This window comes from Denticeps clupeoides, chromosome 9, assembly GCF_900700375.1.
Source record: "Denticeps clupeoides chromosome 9, fDenClu1.1, whole genome shotgun sequence".
In the NCBI taxonomy this organism is placed as follows: domain Eukaryota; kingdom Metazoa; phylum Chordata; class Actinopteri; order Clupeiformes; family Denticipitidae; genus Denticeps; species Denticeps clupeoides.
Genome location: NC_041715.1, coordinates 4,793,966 through 4,815,144, shown reverse-complemented (window position 1 = coordinate 4,815,144; position 21,179 = coordinate 4,793,966). Strand labels below are relative to the sequence as shown.

Below are 21,179 nucleotides of genomic sequence, written 5' to 3'. Positions count from 1 at the left end.
TAATTGGACGAATGCCACGGTAGAAATAACATGTAAAAATAATAATAATAATAATAATAATAATAATATATATATACACACACACACACACACACAGTACAGGGCAAAAGTTTGGACACACCTTCTCATAAATGTGTTTTCTTTATTTTCATGACCATTTACGTTGGTAGATTCTCACTGAAGGCATCAGAACTATGAATGAACACATGTGGAGTTCTGTACTTAACAAAGAGTGGAGTTCTGGTTTCCACAGTCACCGGACCTGAACCCAGTCCAGATGGTTTGGGGTGAGCTGGACCAACAAGTGCTAAACACCTCTGGGAACTCCTTCAAGACTGTTGGAGAAGCATTTCAGGTGACGACCTCTTGAAGCTCATCGAGAGAATGCCAAGAGTGTGCAAAGCAGTAATCAGAGCAAAGAAACTAGAATATAAAACATGTTTTCACTTATTTCACCTTTTTTTGTTAAGTACATAACTCCACATGTGTTCGTTCATAGTTTTGATGCCTTCAGTGAGAATCTACCAACGTAAATGGTCATGAAAATAAAGAAAACACCTTGAATGAGAAGGTGTGTTCAAACTTTTGCCCTGTACAGTATATAAAAGCGCAGAGATTCTTTGTTCCGAGCTTCGGGTATCTCCTGTAATAATAATATAAAATAAACCCTGCCAGGCGTCTGGTATTAATTTAGCGCCGTGCGCGCCAAGCATCTGTTGAATTCGCCATTTTCGGCGAGTTGGTGGCACCTCGCGTCCCTGCGCCGGGTTTAATGGACGGCGCCGCGGAGAGGAGAGAACCACAGCCGAGCTCCGTCAGGAGAGGAGAAGGACGGGGACGAGCAGGAACTTCCACGCAGCCATGGCTCTTATTGCCACACTCGGTTGACGCTTCGATCCCGATAGCTGGACGGATTTAAATGCTCCGCGCATGCGCATTAACGTTGGACCAAAGGCGCCAGCTCAGACCGCGGTTTGTTGCACTATAAAGCCGCCATGGTCGATTTAATCCCAATCATCACCTGGTCTAGTATTACTACAGAGTAAAGACAGTCTGGACAAATAAAAAAAAAAAAAGTTAAAGGGTGTTCATAAAAGTGAACATTAAATGGTCTAAAATATTGAGTGCATTTTATGCGATGCATGTTTGGCCGAAATAAGTCAACAGTAATATTAAATAAAATGAAATGAGAAGGAAGAAGAAGGAAGAAATGGTGAAAATGCACGTCTGAATAGTATTATTTTTTTTGTCCTACATATAAAAAAATATATAAAAAAGAATGAACGCTTTGCAGTTAGGAAATAGGCCTTGCCCGGAATGGCCTTTTTAGACGTAATTTCATTACAGAACCCGGAACGACGTAATGACACGGACCTTTATGGAAGGCTCCCGCTCGGCTTCGGGTTCTGCTGCTCAACATCAAAGTCACTCAGGCGGCCAACAGCCGACGACAGAAACATATTTGATTATCTTTTGTCTGGTCGCATTTGGCATAGTGGCCGGATTTAAAGGAGCCCGACGCGCCGGGAACCGCTAGGCCTCGTCCGGGAGGGTCTCGGGAGCGGCGTGTTTTCTTGTCGGGGGCCCTGCTTTCCTGGAGAAACACGCTCGGCAGTCACAGCAAGCGGCGACGGAGGCAGCGGCGAGATCACACCCGGAGCCCCAGAGGAGGCCCGTGTTGCAGGGGAGCGGGGAGCCGGATGGGGATCCAAACAGCCGGGGCCGTCTCATCGCCGGGGACGACGCAAACCCTTTACGGCTCCCTTCCTTTTCTTTTCTCTTTTTTTTCCCGATCGCAACCAGCGTTACGTGATCAACAAGCACAACATCGCAGCCGGCCGTACGTCAGTCGCGTGGAGGGGAGGGAAGAAAGAGGGAAGGAGATAACATGCAAGTGCGGCAGAAGGGTTAAGGCGGCATGAGAGAATCCATTCTCGGTTTAATGACCTAGCCTCGCTGGGCGAGGACGACAGGGAACACGCTCTTGACTCGTACCGAATTTGCCAATTAACACCTCCGATAACAGGCTGCCTCTGAACATCACCGAGGCGACCAGCATGCACTTTGTGGGTTTCTTTTCTCTTTTTTTTTCTCCCCTCCCTCTCCCTCTCTCCTTCTCCCCTCTTCCCGCCTCGCTTGGGCTTCAAGCGCGTGAGGGGATATTTGGCCCCGGGCTTTTTGGGCCGACGGCACCGAACTTTCTTTCTTTCTTTCTTTCTTTCTCTGGTGCTTTTTAATCCTCGTATTCTCGCGCGCTCCTCGGGCATTTCTATTTTCACACTTGCCCATATGGCCGCTCGCGGCTTCAATTAGAAGCAGGACTCCGGTTTCCAAGGTAGCCTCGGCGGCGCAGGGAGAGAAAGGGGTCCCTCCGTCCGCCTTCGCGCGGCGGAGCGACACCTCGGAACGGGGTGCGAATTCGCGGGGGCCCCCCCCCCCACGGCGACGGGCGCCGCTGTTTTCCTTCCGGGCCCCGTTCGCAGGTAGGAGCCGCCGCCCAGGCCCCTCGGCGACGGAGGCGAGTCGCAGAGTCGGAAACGTCCCGCTTCGTAATTGAATACGACACGGCGCTTCGCTTTCGCGATCCATTAGCAGGTATCTTAGCGGAAAAGAACGGGCCTAATACGCCACGCGAGGGGAGGAGGTGGAGCGACGGCTCTAACGATGCCTCGAACCCGGCAGGCCCGCCACGCGCGCTTTATTTACCCGGAGGTCAGGGGTCGCGGGTCCGGCCTCCGGCCCGGCGCACGCGCGGCCGGACCTCGTTACAGCGGCCCGCGCTCCGCTCCCGTTTTATTTATTCAGTGTTAGGAAACCATCTGGCTCCTGGTGGAGCCGAACGGCGGCCCTGGCAGGCGGCTTCCGTGACTGACACCTCGCTGCATTAGTGGGAGGACGACTTCATTAGGCGACTCGGGGCCTAACGGACGAGTGCATGCCTCTCTTCTCCTCCTCCTCCTCCTCCTCACAATTAATTTCTGTAGGATCGCCGCTCGGTCGACGGCGGCGGAGAGAGGAGGAGAAGGAGCCGCGAGAATGGCGCGCCATATGCAATCTTCCTGTTTCCCGTTAGCCCCCTCGGCTCTCCTGGGAGCGTTCGTTCTGGTGCCAGCGTTCTTTTGTCTCTGCTTTCTTGGATCCCCCCCCCCCCCCCAGTAACAGTAATCAGGGACACCGTCCTCCAGAACGCACTGCTTTATAACACATTTACATTTTACATTTACAGCATTTACCTTACCTTACCTTACGTACAATCAGTAGTTAAGGGTGGTAGTAGCCTAGTGGGTAACACACCCGCCTATGAACCAGAAGACCCGGGTTCAAACCCCACTTACTACCATTGTGTCCCTGAGCAAGACACTTAACCCTGAGTGTCTCCAGGGAGGGACTGTCCCTGTAACTACTGATTACAGTAATGGTAAATGCTGTAAATCTACAGGTTGGGCCATTTATATGGATACACCTTTATAAAATGGGAATGGCTGGTGATATTAATGTTCTGTTTGTGGCACATTAGTATATGTGAGGGGGAAACTTTTCAAGATTGGTGGTGACCATAGTGGCCATTTTGAAGTCAGCCATTGGATCCAACTTTTGTTTTTTCAATAGGAAGAGGGTCATGTGACACATCAAATTTATTGGTAAATTCACAAGAAAAACAATGGCGTGCTTGGTTTTAACTTTATTCTTTCATGAGTTATTTACAAGTTTCTGACCACTTATAAAATGTGTTCAATGTCACCAACCATTCCCATTTTATTAAGGTGTATCCATATAAATGGCCCATCCTGTATATGTAGTTACAGGAACAGTCCCCCCCTGGAGCGACTCGGGGTTAAGTGTCTTGCTCAGGGACATGATTGTAATAAGTGGGGTTTGAACCTGGGTCTTCCGCTAGGCTATTGCCACCCCCTCAAAACGATCCAACAAACGCGCGCGGGCAACGGTGAGGCGGCCTCCCGCGCTCGCCAAGCCCACGTTCGCGAAAAGTAAGCGGCGCGCGGCAGATGCACCGATGGTCTGGAACAAATTCATTTAATGTTTTTTCCCCGAGCCGTTAATTTGGTGCTATACAAATTGGCCGCGTATTTTCTTCACAGCTTCTCCCGCCGGGGGACGGGCGGTTGCGGCTCTCCCCTGGCGTACCTGCGACAACAACCTGCAAAGTGCTCCCAGTACCCTCACCTGCGAGCTGCGGACCCCGCGGAAGGGAGAGGTTGTTTTTTTTAAACCCCGCCCGCCCCGCTCGCTCGCTGGCCGCGCTCCGCCGCCGGCTACGAGCGTGGCGGGGCCTGTAGTAGTAGTAGTAGTAGGGATGGAAGGGCCGCAAGTCACCTTTTCCCTGCTCTTTTTTCTCTCTCTCTCTCTCTCTCTGTCTCTCTCTGTGTGTGTGTGTGTGTGTGTGTGTGTGTGTGTGTGCGTGCGTGTGTTTTTGGCACCGGGGTGCGGCTACGAGCGCGGCGGGGCCTGTAGTAGTAGTAGTAGTAGGGATGGAAGGGCCGCAAGTCACCTTTTCCCTGCTCTTTTTTCTCTCTCTCTCTCTCTCTCTCTCTCTGTCTCTCTCTGTGTGTGTGTGTGTGTGTGTGTGTGTGCGTGTGTTTTTGGCACCGGGGTGCGGCTACGAGCGCGGCGGGGCCTGTAGTAGTAGTAGTAGTAGGGATGGAAGGGCCGCAAGTCACCTTTTCCCTGCTCTTTTTTTCTCTCTCTCCCTCTCTCTCTCTCTCTCTCTGTGTGTGTGTGTGTGTGTGTGTGTGTGTGTGTGCGTGCGTGTGTTTTTGGCACCGGGGTGCGGCTACGAGCGCGGCGGGGCCTGTAGTAGTAGTAGTAGTAGGGATGGAAGGGCCGCAAGTCACCTTTTCCCTGCTCTTTTTTCTCTCTCTCTCTCTCTCTCTCTCTCTCTGTCTCTCTCTGTGTGTGTGTGTGTGTGTGTGTGTGTGTGTGCGTGCGTGTGTTTTTGGCACCGGGGTGCGGCTACGAGCGCGGCGGGGCCTGTAGTAGTAGTAGTAGTAGGGATGGAAGGGCCGCAAGTCACCTTTTCCCTGCTCTTTTTCTCTCTCTCTCTCTCTCTCTCTCTCTCTCTCTGTCTCTCTCTGTGTGTGTGTGTGTGTGTGTGTGTGCGTGCGTGTGTTTTTGGCACCGGGGTGCGGCTACGAGCGCGGCGGGGCCTGTAGTAGTAGTAGTAGTAGGGATGGAAGGGCCGCAAGTCACCTTTTCCCTGCTCTTTTTTTCTCTCTCTCCCTCTCTCTCTCTCTCTCTCTGTGTGTGTGTGTGTGTGTGTGTGTGTGCGTGCGTGTGTTTTTGGCACCGGGGTGCGGCTACGAGCGCGGCGGGGCCTGTAGTAGTAGTAGTAGTAGTAGGGATGGAAGGGCCGCAAGTCACCTTTTCCCTGCTCTTTTTTCTCCCTCTCTCTCTCTCTCTCTCTCTGTGTGTGTGCGTGTGTGTGTTTTTGGCACCGGGGTGCGGCCACGAGCGCGGCTCGCCGCACGCCGCGCGTATATTTAATCCGAATGTTGGCAGGCGAGCCGCGATTCGGATGCACCAGGCGGCGGTGCATTGTTAGGGGTTGGACTATTAGATTGTTGACTTCAAGGTGTGGGTTTCGCTGCCCTCCCGGTAGCGGTGACGGAGGCAGTCGAGCCGAAACATGCGGTTTATTTTTATACCGCATCTGAAATCCGAGACGGACCATCATGTCTGCGGCGAGATGTGTGTTGGCAGGCCGCCCCCCATCTCTCTCTCTCTCTCTCTCTCTCTCTCTCTTTGCATTATTAAATTATACCCACTTCATCTCTGATGGAAGGAAAAAAAAAACAACCAAAAAAAAAAAAAAAAAAACAAACTGCTAAATATTTGAAGAACATAGATGCGATTCTGAGAGTCGAAACGAAGACACGAGACGTCGGCCACTACATTAAAACCACCCGCCTTAGAGCCCGGAACCTCGCTCAGTTCCTCAAACCGTCCCTAGCGTGGAAGCGACACGTAATCTGTAAGAATACCGTTGCCGTTAAGTACTTGCTTTCTTCCCATGAAGCACCCTGGGTGCCATGTCTTCCCTGTAGGACCTTAGGTCCATTGGTCCATGGCCCGTTTCTGACCTCCTCATCGCCATGACCATCGCCTAGCAGCGGTGCAAACAGGGAGCGGACCAGCCGGTGAGCCTTCGTCATCTTTATATTTACGGCATTTACCAGACGCCCTTATCCAGAGCGACCTACAGTCAGTAGATACAGGGACAGTCCCCCCCCCTGGAGACACTCAGGGTTAAGTGTCTTGCTCAGGGACAACATGGTAGTAAGTGGGATTTGAACCTGGATCTTCTGGGTAATAGGCCAGCATATGACGTTTTTGGTGACTTTTTAGGCCCACGTCGCTACACTCACCATAATGGGACCGACCGGTGTTTAAAACTGCGGCGTGATAGTTTATCGCGTGTCCAATGTGCCATTGTTCTACCCGCGGCGCTCGTGTTATTCATGCCTTGTGGTGTCATGGGAAATTCGCAACAGCCGGCAATAAAACAGCACCGAACGGAGCTAAACTGCTCGCATTGTACGCATCAGCACCTCCGTCGGCGCTTTTTACGACAGCGCTGGAGACCCGGCAGAGAAAAAGGGAGGAGAGAACGCAACGTGGAAGAACGTGAAGCGCGGCGTTTCAGCCGGGCTGACTGGGGTGTCCGGCGTTCCCATGGAAAGTTGAAAGCATGATTTTTTTCCACCCGGCCTTTGTTGTGCGCCTCGTGAAAAGAAGGAACGGAGCGAGAGAGCGAGGGATAACGAAGAGAGAGGGAGGGAGAGAGAGAGAGAGAGAGAGAGAGAGGCAGGCATTAGACGTAATTTGGTGTGTAACCATGCCAGGGCTCTGTGCCCTTCACCAGTTGTCATCTCCTTCAAATACCTTTTTTTTTTTTCAATGAAAGAAAGAAAAGGATAAAAAAAAGGAGAATCTTGAAATTAATGTGAACAAAAGACTCCGCAGTCGAGCATCATGGTGCAAATTGCTTCGTGACAAAGTCCTTAGTCACTCCGCTGATTTAATTGATACTTAAAGGGTGGGTATCCGACTCGAAGTGCTGAAAGGGTAAAAACTGTCGCGGCCAAGGTGTGGTAACAGGGTGAAAAATTGAAAGCAAGCGCCGCTCCTTCCGCTAATACGAGTCTCGCTTTTACGGTAACGGCGTTAACGTTCGCTACGCCCGTCCCCGCTAGCATTTAGGAGGACGAAAAAAAATGTTTAAAAAGAGAGAGAGAGAGAGAGAGAGAGAGAGAGAAGGCCGCTCGCTCTTTTTTCGTCCCTACGTCTGTTGCCCCTCTACTCGTATTTTCAGATTTGTAATATTCCAGAACTCTGGGACCGGCTGGCCCAGAGTTCCATTTATGGAACTTTTGAAATACTATAAAATTTCACGGTTAAAGAAGACTAAGAATGCAGACTTGTGCTGCGTTCGGAGGACTAAATGCGATTTTTCGCCATATTTCTTACATTTTCATCGCACTGTGCTATACGATGCTCTATAGTAGCGCGCTCGCTTTAGCACGTGGCGCGTTGGCGATATTTTGTTTTTATTGGGTTTTTGAGCGCTCGCGGTTCATCCGACACCTGCCCGTCGCACATTTTTTACAATGCAGCGGCGCACACTAATGCAACACTATCTCTCATTCCGTAAAAGTGTTTCGCGGGAGGGAAAACACGGCGCCCGGTCGGCCGCGTTGCGGGCTTCCTATTCTTCTCCTCCTTCCTCTCAACTTCCAGCGGAGTTGCTCTCCCCGTAGGATTCCGGAATGATCATTAACCTTTTCCTCCGGTCCCCTCCTCTCTTGCCTAGCCGCTTCTCTCTCGTTCTGTTTGGTTCCTGGCCCCATATGCCACTTTCCCATTTCCTGGCTACAGACAGCAGGGTGCAGCTCTATTATCACCTTCCCTGAGCTGTCTTTGAATGTGACAGGCAATTCCATTTCGCTTTGCCATGGGGAGGATGAGAGAGCCGCTCCACCCAGCACACAGAAATTGGCTGAGGGCCCGCTTTTGCCGTTTGATAGAGCAAGAACGCCACGCTTCTGATGATTCTTTTTTTTTTTTTTTTTTTTATCGTCTCCTTCCTCCTTTCTTTTCGAATCAATATGAACCGACGCCGGCCCGTTCTCTGAAGAGCTCTCTGCTCTCTGTTTTGAATTCATCTTTCCTTCTCTTGCTGATTCCAATGTGCTGTTAATGATGCTTGTGTCGCTACATACCTCATTATCTTGCACAAAGGTCCCTTGCTTCCTTGTCATTTTTTTTTTTTTATTTTTTTTTTTTAGTGCTGCAGTTTCTTCGGTTGTGTAATGCCTTGTGTCATCTTCGTCTCTCTCTTTTTTTTTAAAATCTTTTCTTGCTTATTTATTTATTTATCTATCCAGTGTTGTTCGGCAGCAGTGAGTTTTGTGATTGGTGCCGAGGCGGGCCGCATTGTTCCCGGGTAAATTAGACGGCGGATCTGGCGGGCCCCGGATCCTCGCGCTGCATTCGCAATGAGCCTCGCGGTGACCCGCCGCTGTTCTCTGCTATTTTAATGAAGATTGGGCCTGCAACACCTACGGGGGTTGTTTACTCCCGTTTTGCAAATCTCCTTTTCAATTTCCGCACACGCCGTCTTTTACATCTGTTCCCTCCGCAGAAAAGTCCTGGATCTGCCGGCTTGGTGTGCCTTCACTTTTTTAAATCATTTAAAAACGTAACGGCAACAGCGGCCTCACGGGCGGCCATGTTGCACGTTGTGTCGACCGCGACTCCAGCATATATTTGTGCGGTCGGGTCGTGTGCGTCGCTGTCACACTCCTCCTGTCCCGGCGACGCCGGAGTCCTCCTCTGGGAAAGAGTCTACTTCCTCCCCGATCCGGGCCAAGCATGTCGCAAATCTCCGAGGACGTTTAGAGGAGCATGCACGCGCCGTGCCGCGGCTGACCCCGGGCTGAAATTGCGGGGGGGGGGGGTTTTATAAATAATTCCGTCCTCGCAAACATCAGGCCCCTCGAGTCGAGCGCAGCGCCGTGATTTTCATTTGGCATGAGTCCGTTTCCTTTCGTTTCATCAGAAATGGCTTAAAAAGCGGCGGCGGCCTGAATTTTTCATGGCCCGGGCGTGGGGGACAGTCGCTGACGGTCCCCCCGGCCCGGAGACGTCTGACGGCGCGGCGCGGCAGAGGCAACAAAATGGTCACAAAACCCCGCCGCACTTCCAGGGTCACCCGGCCCGCTGAATTTTTAAAGCCGCGCGGCAGACGACCCGCGCGGCCGATAACGGCGCTGGTTGCAGGTGATAAAGGACGTTTTTAGTTGGGACATTAGCCCTGTCCCTTACCCCGCCACTCCCTGACATTATATCTGCGGCCCTCGTCACGGAAACAATGCTCGAGCGTTTCGGTCTCAAGACGGCGGGCGCCGCGGGCTCAAGACGGCGTTGGGATTCGTTCTCAGTGTCGGACTTTACTGTCATACGCTGACGATACTTCAGGGGAAAAATTGCTCGGGGGTCCTCAACTCCTCAATTAGAGCCGCGAATGTGACTCCTCCCACTCACGCCGGCACGTTTCCTACCGTCTCCCCGCCCCCACCGCCCCCCAGTTTCCCCCCCAATGGCCAGCACCTTAGGCCCCAACGCACCCCGCGCCGACTGAAAAGAAGGGGACGCACCGTCCCGCCGTCAAATACGGCGCGGTTGTGCATTTTAAGGCGGGGGTCAAGGTGCCAGACGACGCGGGACGCCATTTCATCCCTTATTTTCACAACATTAGCCCCGGCAGACGTCTAGTTTACCACATTTACCACGACAGGTTGGTTTTATTAGACGTGGCGGTAAAAAGGATCTCGTTTCAGCCGCGCTTCGTTGAGTGGGCGTGAGGGGAGGAAAAAAAAAAAAAAAAGCTCAGTTTGTCGCGCAAGCGCAGGTAGCCGCGGTGAGGACGGCAGCCATCTTTCCTCCAATTTTTGGCCAATCTGTCGCGAACGCGCCCTCGCCGTGGGGCTGTAGGCAGGTACTCGGGCCGAGCCTGGCGCTTCGTTGTATTTGTGTGACTCTTGCAGTATTGCACCGGCTCGCCGAGCGTCTCGCCGCATATGAGGACGTGTTAATGGCGGAGGGCTGCCTTTAGTTCTCTGTCAGGTTCGCGCGCGCACACACACACACACACACACACACACACACCAAAAAAAAAAAGAGAGACAGCAGGAGTGGCGCTTGTAAATAACAGCGGGCCCCGGCGCTAGGCTTCTGTTTTCGTCGGAGAGCCAAGCAGGCGGGATCTTGCCTCGGCGCCGGAACGGTCGAGAGGGAAGCGCGGACGAAGAAGCTAGTTTCACCATGAAAAAAGTCATTTTGTTTCTTCCTTTGGAGGACGTAGAAAACTCTGCGACCGGTGACGCGCGCCAGACGACGTTCGTCACTCACCCGCGCAACGCCGGCGACTGTTCTGACGCTAAATTAGCGCTCGGAGCGCAGGTAGCGGCCCGCTAACGAGACGCTCTGATGGGGAGCGACCGGGTGGAGACGTCCGAAGATCGGACCACCAGCCCGAATTCACTACCCGACTAGTACATTTACATTTAAGGCATTTGGCTGATGCCCTTATCCAGAGCGACTTACAACGTGCTTCCATGTTACTATCGATGAAGTGGTCAGTTCTGGTTCACTAGGACCCCCAACTATCAATACAACCTTTTATTCACAATGTTCAAGTTTCTATACATACGTCAGTCAAGAAAGTTACAAGTTCATCTAAATCTTCTCTAAAGAGGAAGGTCTTGAGCTGTCGTGTGAAGGTGCTCAGTGACTGAGCTGTTCTGACCTCGAGGGGAAGTTCATTCCACCACCGAGGGGCCAAGATGGAGAAGAGTCTAGATGAGCGTCTTCCTTTTACCTTCAGAGATGGAGGGACCAGGCGAGCGGTACTGGAGGCTCGGAGTATACGAGGTGCAGCGCGAGGTGTAATGAGGGCTGTGAGGTCGGATGGTGATAAATATGTTACTGCCAACATTTCTCGACTACCAGTAATTAACACGGCGAAAGGCGGGTTTTCCAGTATCAGGTTCCTGGGATGCTGATTTAGTTTTTCGAAAATGCAGAACTCTTTCCACCAGACGACATCATGTGACACAACTTCAAGAGTGCATCCAACATGAACGTTAGTTTTTTTTTTTCCCTTCTGCACAAATTTTCACTTTACACATTTGCACACCTTCACCCTACCTGTTACACATAATTTATGCTTTAAAAACATACATTGGTAATATTTGCCTATGTTTGCAATATTTGCATATTGGTTCACTTGAATAGTTTATAGCAGTCGCTAAAGCATTTCACTGCATATCGTACCGTGTATGACTGTGTACGTAACAAATAATTTCATTTTTAGTTTCATACACCCTAAAATATGACTATTAGTACAATTCATATTGCGATTACATAGTACGTTAGTATTATGTATGTTATTACACTGTTACGAAGCATCTTTTTCCTTTTAGAACGACCAAGGCGAGGATTTAGATGTGGACGCGGTATTACGGCCTTTGTAGACCGAGGCGTGAGTGGATGTGACAGTTTTAGTGCGTGGGGGGGGGTGTCGTTTCTTTTTTTTATTTTATTCGTCCGTGGCGGTGTCTGAACGACACCTGAGATGAGAACCTAAAAGGACATCAATAATGAGAGCTGTAGGAGTGTCCCTCCGGGGACGGCGTGTCCGTGTGTCTCAGGTAGGGAGGCTAATAAGGGGGTTTAAAAGCCACAACTGTCCGCGTGGCCCTCAGCCCGCCCCCCACCACCCCCCCAGTCCCCTTTCTTTCCGCAGAGCACCTTGATTCCTTCTGACAGCAGAGATCCCAGGTCCCCCGAGGACCCGCGAGGGTCAGTAGGTACGTTAGCATCAAACGGCGCTTCTCACGTTTCACTGGAAATTAGCGCTAATGATCATAATGGCCCGGTAGTGAAGAGCCGGGTTCGTTTTATGAAACGGAGGAGAGAGAAGATGCGTCCTGCGCGCGGGACGGGACGTGACCGCCTCCCCGAGCGACTCGCTGATACGAACGGCGGTGGCGTCTGGCAAACAACTCATAAATAACGCACGGCCCGTCTGAAATGGGCCCCCATGAAATTTTCAGCGACGCTGTAATGCAAGCCCCTTCCATGCCGGCACCCAGAAGTACCCCGCGCCGGGCCCGGGCCCTCGTTACGGCCCCTCCGTAGGCAAATCGCATCCGACTGGCCGAGCACCGCTCCGTCCCGTCCCCCCGCCGGTAATTCCGCTGTCACTCCGCGCGCCGTGGCCACATCATCGATGTGACAGTGCCAGGCATTAGGTAAAGTCCCCGAGCTGCCGCTCACTTTCAGCCGCTCGCTCTCCTCGCCGCTGACATTGAACGGATCTGACCCAGGTGGTAAATATGGGGGGGGGACGCGCGTCCTGCCGAGGAAGGTCCCCTTTCATCGGGACGCGTGAGAAAAAAACGACACGCTGACGTGTCGCTGGCGTCTCGCGGCGGAGGCCGAACTTACATTTACATTTACAGCTTTTACCAGACGCCCTTATCCAGAGCGACTTACAATCAGTAGTTACAGGGACAGTCCCCCCCTGGAGACACTCAGGGTTAAGTGTCTTGCTCAGGGACACAATGGTAGTAAGCGGGATTCGAACCCGGGTCTTCTGGTTCATAGGCGAGTGTGTTACCCACTAGGCTACTACCACCCTACTTCGGCCGAGGGACGCCGTCCTCGCCGTTTAATTGCGAAACGGGGACAAGGTGCAAACCGGGGGGGTCTAAACGCGCCTAATGAGTTCGGTCAGCGACGCGGGTTCGAGAGAAGCCAGCCACCACACAATGGCCTCCTCTGGGACCGGACGGCCGCGGCCCGGTGGCGTCTGCTCCTCTGTGGTTACGGCCACTGGCTGGGCTAATGACAAACAAAAGGCCGCCGAACGTAAGGACAAGGGGGGGGGGGGGGGCGGCGTGGTGTAATCAGCGGCAGGCGACATCAAGCCGGCATAATCCCGTAATGAGCGGGGGGACAAGTCCGTGCTTGCAGGGTTTCCAGAGACCAGATTACCGGACCCTGGCGCCCTGGTAATAATGACCCGCCTAGTTAGCCTTCCGAGACGCGAACCCCAACGCCAGGGCGGCGGAGGGTTGCGTTTTTTGACTCCGGGAGATTCGATTCGGGAGAACTGCGGCGGCGAAGGCGACAGAACTCCCGAGGAAGGACCCGAGTTGCGGCCGGCACCTGTTCCACCGCGGCTGGTGGGCGTGAGTCGGGGCCTGCGAACTCGAATGGCGGCGGCGGCGGCGGAGAGGCGTCTATTTCAGGCTGCCGAGGAGGTGGACAAGGTGAGGCCAGAACAGCTGCGGCGAGGAAAACAGCACGGCGTCCTCATTACCGCGCACATCGCAAAGCACGCGCCATATTGACAGCCAAGCGAGTCGATGACTACCCTGACGCAGGGCGGCCTCGCACGCTTTTTAAGACGGAATGTCCGCCCAGGACACCGAATAATCCTGGGAAGATAACAGTCTCGTTATTATGAACGATCCAGGCCAATATGAGTAAAGGAATCACTTCCTGGAGCTGACGTCACACGTGATTTCAGGTGACGTGACCTACGCGATTAACGCAGTAATCACCTCACCTACGGAGTCGAGGCTCTACCGCTAAAAGCGTCAGAAAACCCCAATGACGGGAAGTGAATCGTCCGTTTGATTCAATTTCGCTGTTTCGCGTTTTTTTTTTTTTTTCTTTGTCCAATCGAATCCCTGAAAACATTTTAATAATATTTGGATTATTGATTATTTCTTCATTAGACGTGTATTTAAACGAATTCATCAATGCTTCGGAGTACACAACACATAGGAAAAAAATTGGGAAGAGACACGCAGGAAGGACGAAAATTCGTGCGAAATTTGGCCGGCAAATGAAATTTTCTCGCGAAGCCAAAAATCGAACAAACGAAAGAGAGAAAAAAAAAAACCCCAACCGTTCTTATCATTATTTAATATTCCCGCGTCTTTTTTTATTTATTTGCCGCGTGCCATTAGCGGACCGCTGTCACTCTCCGCCATGAAATATTCATCTTCTCCCTGGTCGCCGGTAAACATTTCTCCCGCCGCCCGACATTTTGGACGCTTTAATAATGAATATTCGATTCGCCGCCAAACAGACTTTGCTACTTTTGCGCCATTAATAGATAAATGTAGAGAGAAAAATGGAAAACAGGCTAATAATTTATATAGAGATATCAAAAAAAAATTGGGGGGGCTTGGGCGGGGCGAAATAAGAATGAAAAAAGTTAATAATTGCGCGGTATCTGGCACCGTCTGTAATGGCCACCGCGGGCAAATTGTCCTAATTAAGCGGCGCCTAATTAAATTACCGCCGCGCGTTAACCAATCGGAGGAGCGGCTTCATTAGCGATGCGGGGGGGAGGGGGGGGTTCTGATTGCGGAACCGTAATTTGCCGAGGCGGTGGGGTGGGGGGGGGGTTGGACGGAACGGAGGGAGCCGCGCGTCACCCCGGTCGCGTTAATTGCCGCCTCGTCGCCGAGAGATGCAGGCTGAGCGGCGCGTCTCGCCGGCGGCCAGCGGCTACCCGGCGGCCACGCAGGGACCCGAGCTCGCCGTGCGCGGCCACCCGACCCCGTCGGAGAAAAAAAACCGCGGCGCGATGACGAATCAGTCGGAGGCAGAGCTCTTCCCCGACGCCAAGGACGCGCCGGGGGACGCGCACGGCGGCGGCGCGTCTCCTGGTCTCGACGGCGTCGCGGACGCTCGTCACAACTTCGATGGCCCTGCTGGGGACAGGTACCTCCTCCCTCAGCCCAGCCAAGCCACCGGCGCCATGTTCCCGTACGCCGGCCAGCACGGCCCCGCGCACCCGGCCTTCTCCATCGGCAGCCCGAGCCGCTACATGGCGCACCACCCGGTCATCGCCAACGGAGCCTACAACAGCCTGCTGGGCGGCGGCTCGGCGCAGGCGTACCCGGGCGCCGGCTACCCGTACGCGCAGCAGTACGGCGCCGCGTACCAGGGACCCCCGTTCTACCAGTTCCCCTCGCAGGCGGCGCTGGTGCCCGGCAAGGCGCAGGTGTACCTCTGCAACAGGGCCCTGTGGCTGAAGTTCCACAGGCACCAGACGGAGATGATCATCACCAAGCAGGGCCGGTGGGGACCAATACGCATTTTTGATTCTTTCTAATATTTCAACACGATCCGCATTCGTCGTAAAAGGGTTTCGTGCTTTTTTTTAATTATTATGTAGAAATATTTTTCAAATGTTATAATTCTAGCATTTTTTTTCTCAATTTTTTTTTATGTCATTTTGATGTCTCTCTCTCTCTATTGTTTAATTCGCAGGCGAATGTTCCCGTTTTTGAGCTTCAACATCTCCGGCCTCGACCCCACGGCGCATTATAATATTTTCGTGGATGTAATCCTCGCGGACCCGAACCACTGGCGCTTCCAGGGCGGGAAGTGGGTGCCGTGCGGAAAGGCGGACACGAACGTGACGGGTACGTTCCACGCATAAAATACATATAGATTAAAAAACACAAATACGTAAAATGTATTTATTCTTCTTTCTTTTCCTTTGTGTACATTTTTTTCGTTCTTTTTATTCGCAGGGAACCGAGTGTACATGCACCCGGACTCGCCGAACACCGGCGCGCACTGGATGCGCCAGGAAATCTCCTTCGGGAAGCTGAAACTCACCAACAATAAAGGCGCGTCCAACAACACCGGCCAGGTGAGCGGAACCGGGACGCTGGTGAACCGGAAAAAAAACGTGCCACGAAAAGAGATTTTTTTTTCTCCTCCGACCGCACGGTGCCGTTCTTGGTTGATTTATTATTATTATTAATATTATTATTATTATTATTATTTTTTTGGTTCCCTTGTTAGATGGTGGTCCTGCAGTCCCTCCACAAGTACCAGCCCAGGCTGCACGTCGTCCAGGTGAACGAGGACGGCACGGAGGACTCCAGCCAGCCCGGGCGCGTCCAGACCTTCACCTTCCCGGAGACGCAGTTCATCGCGGTCACCGCCTACCAGAACACCGACGTGAGCCGGTTTTATTATCATTTAATTCTTACGTCTCATTCGTTTTTCTTTGTCTATTTTTTTCAATTCGTTAAAATGCAAACGTGCTTTAATGCACAGATCACGCAGCTGAAAATCGACCACAACCCTTTCGCCAAAGGATTCCGGGACAACTACGACACGTAAGATTATTAATATTGTACTGTACATTTTCACACAGTATTTTAGTGTTAAAATACGTATATCTTAAGCCCAGTCTATATCGCCCCGTTTATGTGTTCATTTTAAATACCGACTAGTTTAATTTTTTACCGTTTATTTTCGTAATAATTCTTCGATATTCCTTTAAATTATTATTATTATTATTATTATTATATTTTATAGCTATGATGGGACTCATGCCTCGTTATTATTCATATGTTCGAAGCTTCAATTTCGTTGTGAATCGTTGCAGTTTTTGTAAAACATCGTCAGTGTTTCGAATTTCGTTTATTATATTTGTTTAACGTACAGATAACTAAGGATCCAGATAAATAATACAGGTTCATGTGAAAATAAAAAAAACGAAAAGAAAGCCAACAATAATAATACTAATATTAATAGTGGTAATAATAATAATAATTGTGTCCGTCCAGGGTCTACACCGGCTGCGACATCGACCGCCTCACCCCGTCCCCCGGCGACTCTCCGCGCTCCCAGATCGTGCCCGGGGCGCGGTACGCCATGGCCGGCTCGTTTCTGCAGGACCAGTTCGTCAGCTCGTACGCCAAGTCCCGCTTCCACCCTGGCGTCGGGACGGGTCCTGGCACGGAGCGCGGCGTGCCGCTCGGCGGCGGCTTGCTGTCCCCGCAGCAGGCCGAGGAGCCCGCGGTGGCCTCCCCGCAGCGCTGGTTCGTCGCGCCCGCCAACAACCGCCTGGACTTCGCCGCCTCGGCGTACGACGCCGCCGCCGCGGCCGACCTGGCGGGCAACGCGGCCACCCTGCTGTCGTACGCGGCCGCCGGGGTCAAGGCGCTGCCGCTGCCCGCCGCCGGCTGCTCCAACCGCGCCCTGGGCTACTACGCCGAGCCGCCGGCGTGGGGCGCTCGCACGCCGCCGCAGTACTGCAGCAAGTCCGGCGCCGTGCTGTCGTGCTGGCCGGCCAACTCGGTGGGCGGCAGGGCGGCCACGTCCGGCTACCTGGTGGGCCTGGACAGCGGGGACGCTGCGGCCCCGGAGCGGTCGCCTCTGGGCGGGGCCGAGGACGCCAAGCCGAAGGACCTGTCCGAGTCCAGCTGGATAGAGACCCCGTCCTCAATTAAGTCCATCGACTCGAGCGACTCTGGGATTTTCGAGCAGGCCAAGCGGAGGCGGATCTCGCCGTCCGCCACGCCCGGGTCCGAGGCGGCGTCGCCGCTCAAGGCGGAGATGCTGGCGGGCCGGGAGTGCGAGAAGAACTGCGCCAAGGACCTGGGTTACTACAGCTTTTACTCGCACAGCTAGAGACGAGAAGAGGGGAGAAAAGGAGGAGAGGAAGAGAAATAACGAGAAATACAGACATTTATCGCAACGATCATTCGGACTGTGATCCGTAATAACGACAATTGCATGTAAAATGGCCACTTGGGAAGAAAAACCGGCTCCGTCGTGATCTTGAGATTTGTGACCGACCAATCTCCACAATAATATATAATAAATCGAATATATATATACGCTAGATAATAAAGCACCCGGGGGGTCTCAGAGTGGGGTCCCTCCGCACCTCCACTTGCCGGTCCGACGTTCTACTACACTCGTCCGTCCTTCATAGCCTCGTTATAATGCGTCTTAATGGAGGTGTAAAATGCCGACGGGGGGGGACCCCTGGCCCCCCGAAACGTGATGGGGAACATGACGTCACCGCGGTACTGTCGCGCCCGGTGCTTCGCTAGTTAATTATTCGTGGGCTTTGGTTGGTGTAAGTAATGAAAATAATGTACAAATTTATATCTAGCTTTCGGTGACACCGTAGATGTCCAGCATGTAAAACTACTGTAGAGATGCCAGGTTTTACTTCCTTCCTTTGTTCTTTTCTTTTTTTTTTTTATTAATTACAATATTGCAGCAGACCCCGATTATTAGACCCCGGAAATGTTCGTGACCGATGATTTTATTGCGTTTTATTGGATATTTGGGAGCCAGGTGAATGTATAAAGTGCTGACGGGTATAAAAAAAAAGAAGAAGAAAAGAAGAAGAAGATGAAGAAGCACCGTCCGCGCCGTGGGGTTTTATTGTTGTGTAGCGTGATATTTCGGAGCCTGTAGTGTGTAGAAGTCCTCGCCGTTGTTCTGATCAGCTTGTACATGTCCATATTGCCATTGTCCTCAATTTCTCGATGTCCGGGGGGGGGGAGCTTTATTTTAGGTTCCCAGTGCGAGCTAGTGCGTATTTTCCATGTTACGAGGACCCCCCCCCTCATGTAATTTCACGCCCATTTCACCCCCGACGTGTAAGTGGAGCTGCTGTTAATTGTGGGAAAAAAAAGCTTATCTGTATCTGTGATGTGCTTTAATGCAATAAATATGAGAGCAAAGCCCAAACGTGAAATATGAAGGTGCTTGAAACTACAGGCCAAAATCGTCACGAGAACAATTGATGCATGTCCGAATTATCTTTATTAATTTTCATGTTGAGTGACGCGGGATCAGCGTTCAGAAATTATTCTGCTGCCATCGTGTGGTATACTAAATGCGGGAGAAATAACAAAACACGACCCATTAGACACGAAATTGGATCACGAAAAGCCGATTATCTCGTTGCATACGGTTTTTAAAATTACTTACAGCGTGTAATTCTGCGCAATGACTGAGAAAAACAGCGACATCCTTACAGCATCACTGGCGCAATCCTCGTCAGCAACGCCAGGGGGCAGCACAGGCCCTGCACCGAAGGCAGAAAGAGCACAATGCATTCACTCTCTCTCTCTCTCGCTACATTTACATTTACAGCATTTACCTGATTCCCTTATCCAGAGCGACTTACAATCAGTAGTTACAGGGACAGTCCCCCCCTGGAGACACTCAGGGTTAAGTGCCTTGCTCGGGGACACGATGGTAGTAAGTGGGATTCGCGAGTGTGTTACCCACTAGGCTACTACCCCCCCCTCTCTCCTGTCACTCTGAGGAACAGGTACATCACAGGAGACAAACACATTCTGCTTGACTTGGAGAATGAATGAGAATATGCTCTACTTCCCTGATCTCATCTTATCTGTGGGCTTGTTTTGTCGACGTCTGATCCTGTATAAGACGTTTAAACGTGTGCAGTTTAGGAACAGACTTTATTTCAATCCGCTATAAACCAGACAGAGGCGACTGTAGGGGTTGTCCTCCTTCAGACCGCATGGATATTCTGTAGGGTCACGTAGGTTGTGTGAAGGGCATCATGCAAAGATATACACACTGCTCTAAAAATAAAGGGAACAGAAATATAAGACATACCTGCCCTGAATGAATGAAATATTATTATAAAATACTTTACATGGTTGAATGTGCGGACAGCAAAATCACACAATAATGATTGATGGAGATCAACCTTGCTCTAATGTCCTTAAAATAAGTCAAAATGAGGCTCAGTAGTGTGTGTGTCCTCCATGTGCCTGTATGACCTCCCTACATGGTCTCCTGAGGGATCTCCTCCCAGACCTGGACTGAAGCATCCACCTCCTCCTGGACTGTCTGTGGTGCAACGTGCCATTGGTGGATGAAGCGAGACATGATGTCCCAGATGTCCTCTGTTGGATTCAGGTCTGGTTTATGGTTGTGCCAGTCCATAGCATCAATGCCTTCGAACTGCTGACCCACTCCGGCCACATGAGGTCTAGCATTGTCTTGCATTATAGGGACCAGAACATGGTCTCAAGTGCACCAGAACATGGTCTCACAAGGGGTCTGAGGATCTCATCTCGGTACCTAATGGCAGTCAGGCTACCTCTGGTGAGCACATGGAGGTCTGTGCGGCGCCCCAAAGAAATGCCACCCCACACCATTACTAACCCACTGCCAAAGCGGTCGTGCTGAGGGGACGTTGCAGGCAGCAGAACGTTCTCCACAGCGTCTCCAGACTCGGTCACGTCTGTCACATGTGTGAACCTGCCTTCTTCTGAGAAGACCACAGGGCGCCAGTGGCGAATTTGCCAATCCCGGTGTTCTCAGGCAAACGGCAAACGTGCTGCACGGTGTTGGGCTGTAAGCACGACCCCACCACGACCTCATGGACCGTTTCAGCAGACACGTGCACGTCTGTGGCCTGCTGGAGGTCATTTTGAGGTGCTCTGCCAGTGCTCCTCCTGTTCCTCCTTGCACTAAAGTAAAGTGACGTGATTGCCATTGTGACACACAGCAGCACAGCACACGGTGACACATCAAAATGTGTCCTCTGCATTTAACCATCATGTTTTTGACATGTTTTAAAAGACAAACAACACAACGGTAAGCACACAACATGACATTTTAAGTGTCTGGACGCGCCGCTGTTATTTCTACAATATTAGTTTATAGATGTAGACGTAGTTTAAAGGTGTACAGGCACATACCGTGTCAGGGATTAAAATCAAGTCGCTTGCACGCAGGGTGTCTCTAATAAAGTGGCCAGTGGTTGTTTGCATCAGGCCTGTTTCATACAATTGTTCATTGGTTGTATTTACAATAACCTTTAGAAATTTCATTGTTGTTCCATGAAAAAGAAATCACGAAAAATGACTAAAAATAGTAAAAACAAACACCATCGGCAAAGTTTGAAAGTAATGACGTAGCAGAACCCGCATCTGCACCGTAACGTGAACCTGAACCTGGCTCCTCAAACCATCGCAGCTGTTTACAGCTCTTCTAAATCCAATGAAATGGTTCTCAAGTAACCAGTGGAACCACTATTACCACGTAGTTCAGCATCAGTCGTACGGTGCCACCGTCTGCTGCTGCTTCTCTTTGTTCTCTCCGAGACACGGAATCAAGCGCACAGACCACCGGCAGACCCCAGCGTAGAGACCAGCAGATGAATCCTGGTTGAAGCCCATTGACACATACTGTGTGTGATTTTGGGCTATATAAGAAATAAAGTTGTTGTAGTCGTTCTCTGCGTGAGAGAGTGAAGTGATTGTCATTGT

General features: G+C 51.6%; 1 protein-coding gene across 1 annotated transcript; it reads left to right on the top strand.

Annotated features, from left to right (window-relative positions):
- The first annotated feature begins 14,529 nt into the window (after positions 1–14,529).
- Positions 14,530–18,606, top strand: tbr1b (T-box brain transcription factor 1b). The gene is made up of 6 exons (XM_028991418.1): positions 14,530–15,183; positions 15,376–15,530; positions 15,642–15,763; positions 15,919–16,077; positions 16,177–16,238; positions 16,692–18,606. Exons 1-6 carry the CDS (start codon positions 14,570–14,572, stop codon positions 17,536–17,538), a joined length of 1,959 nt encoding a protein of 652 aa, XP_028847251.1. The 5' UTR covers positions 14,530–14,569; the 3' UTR covers positions 17,539–18,606.
- Positions 18,607–21,179: the final 2,573 nt, after the last annotated feature.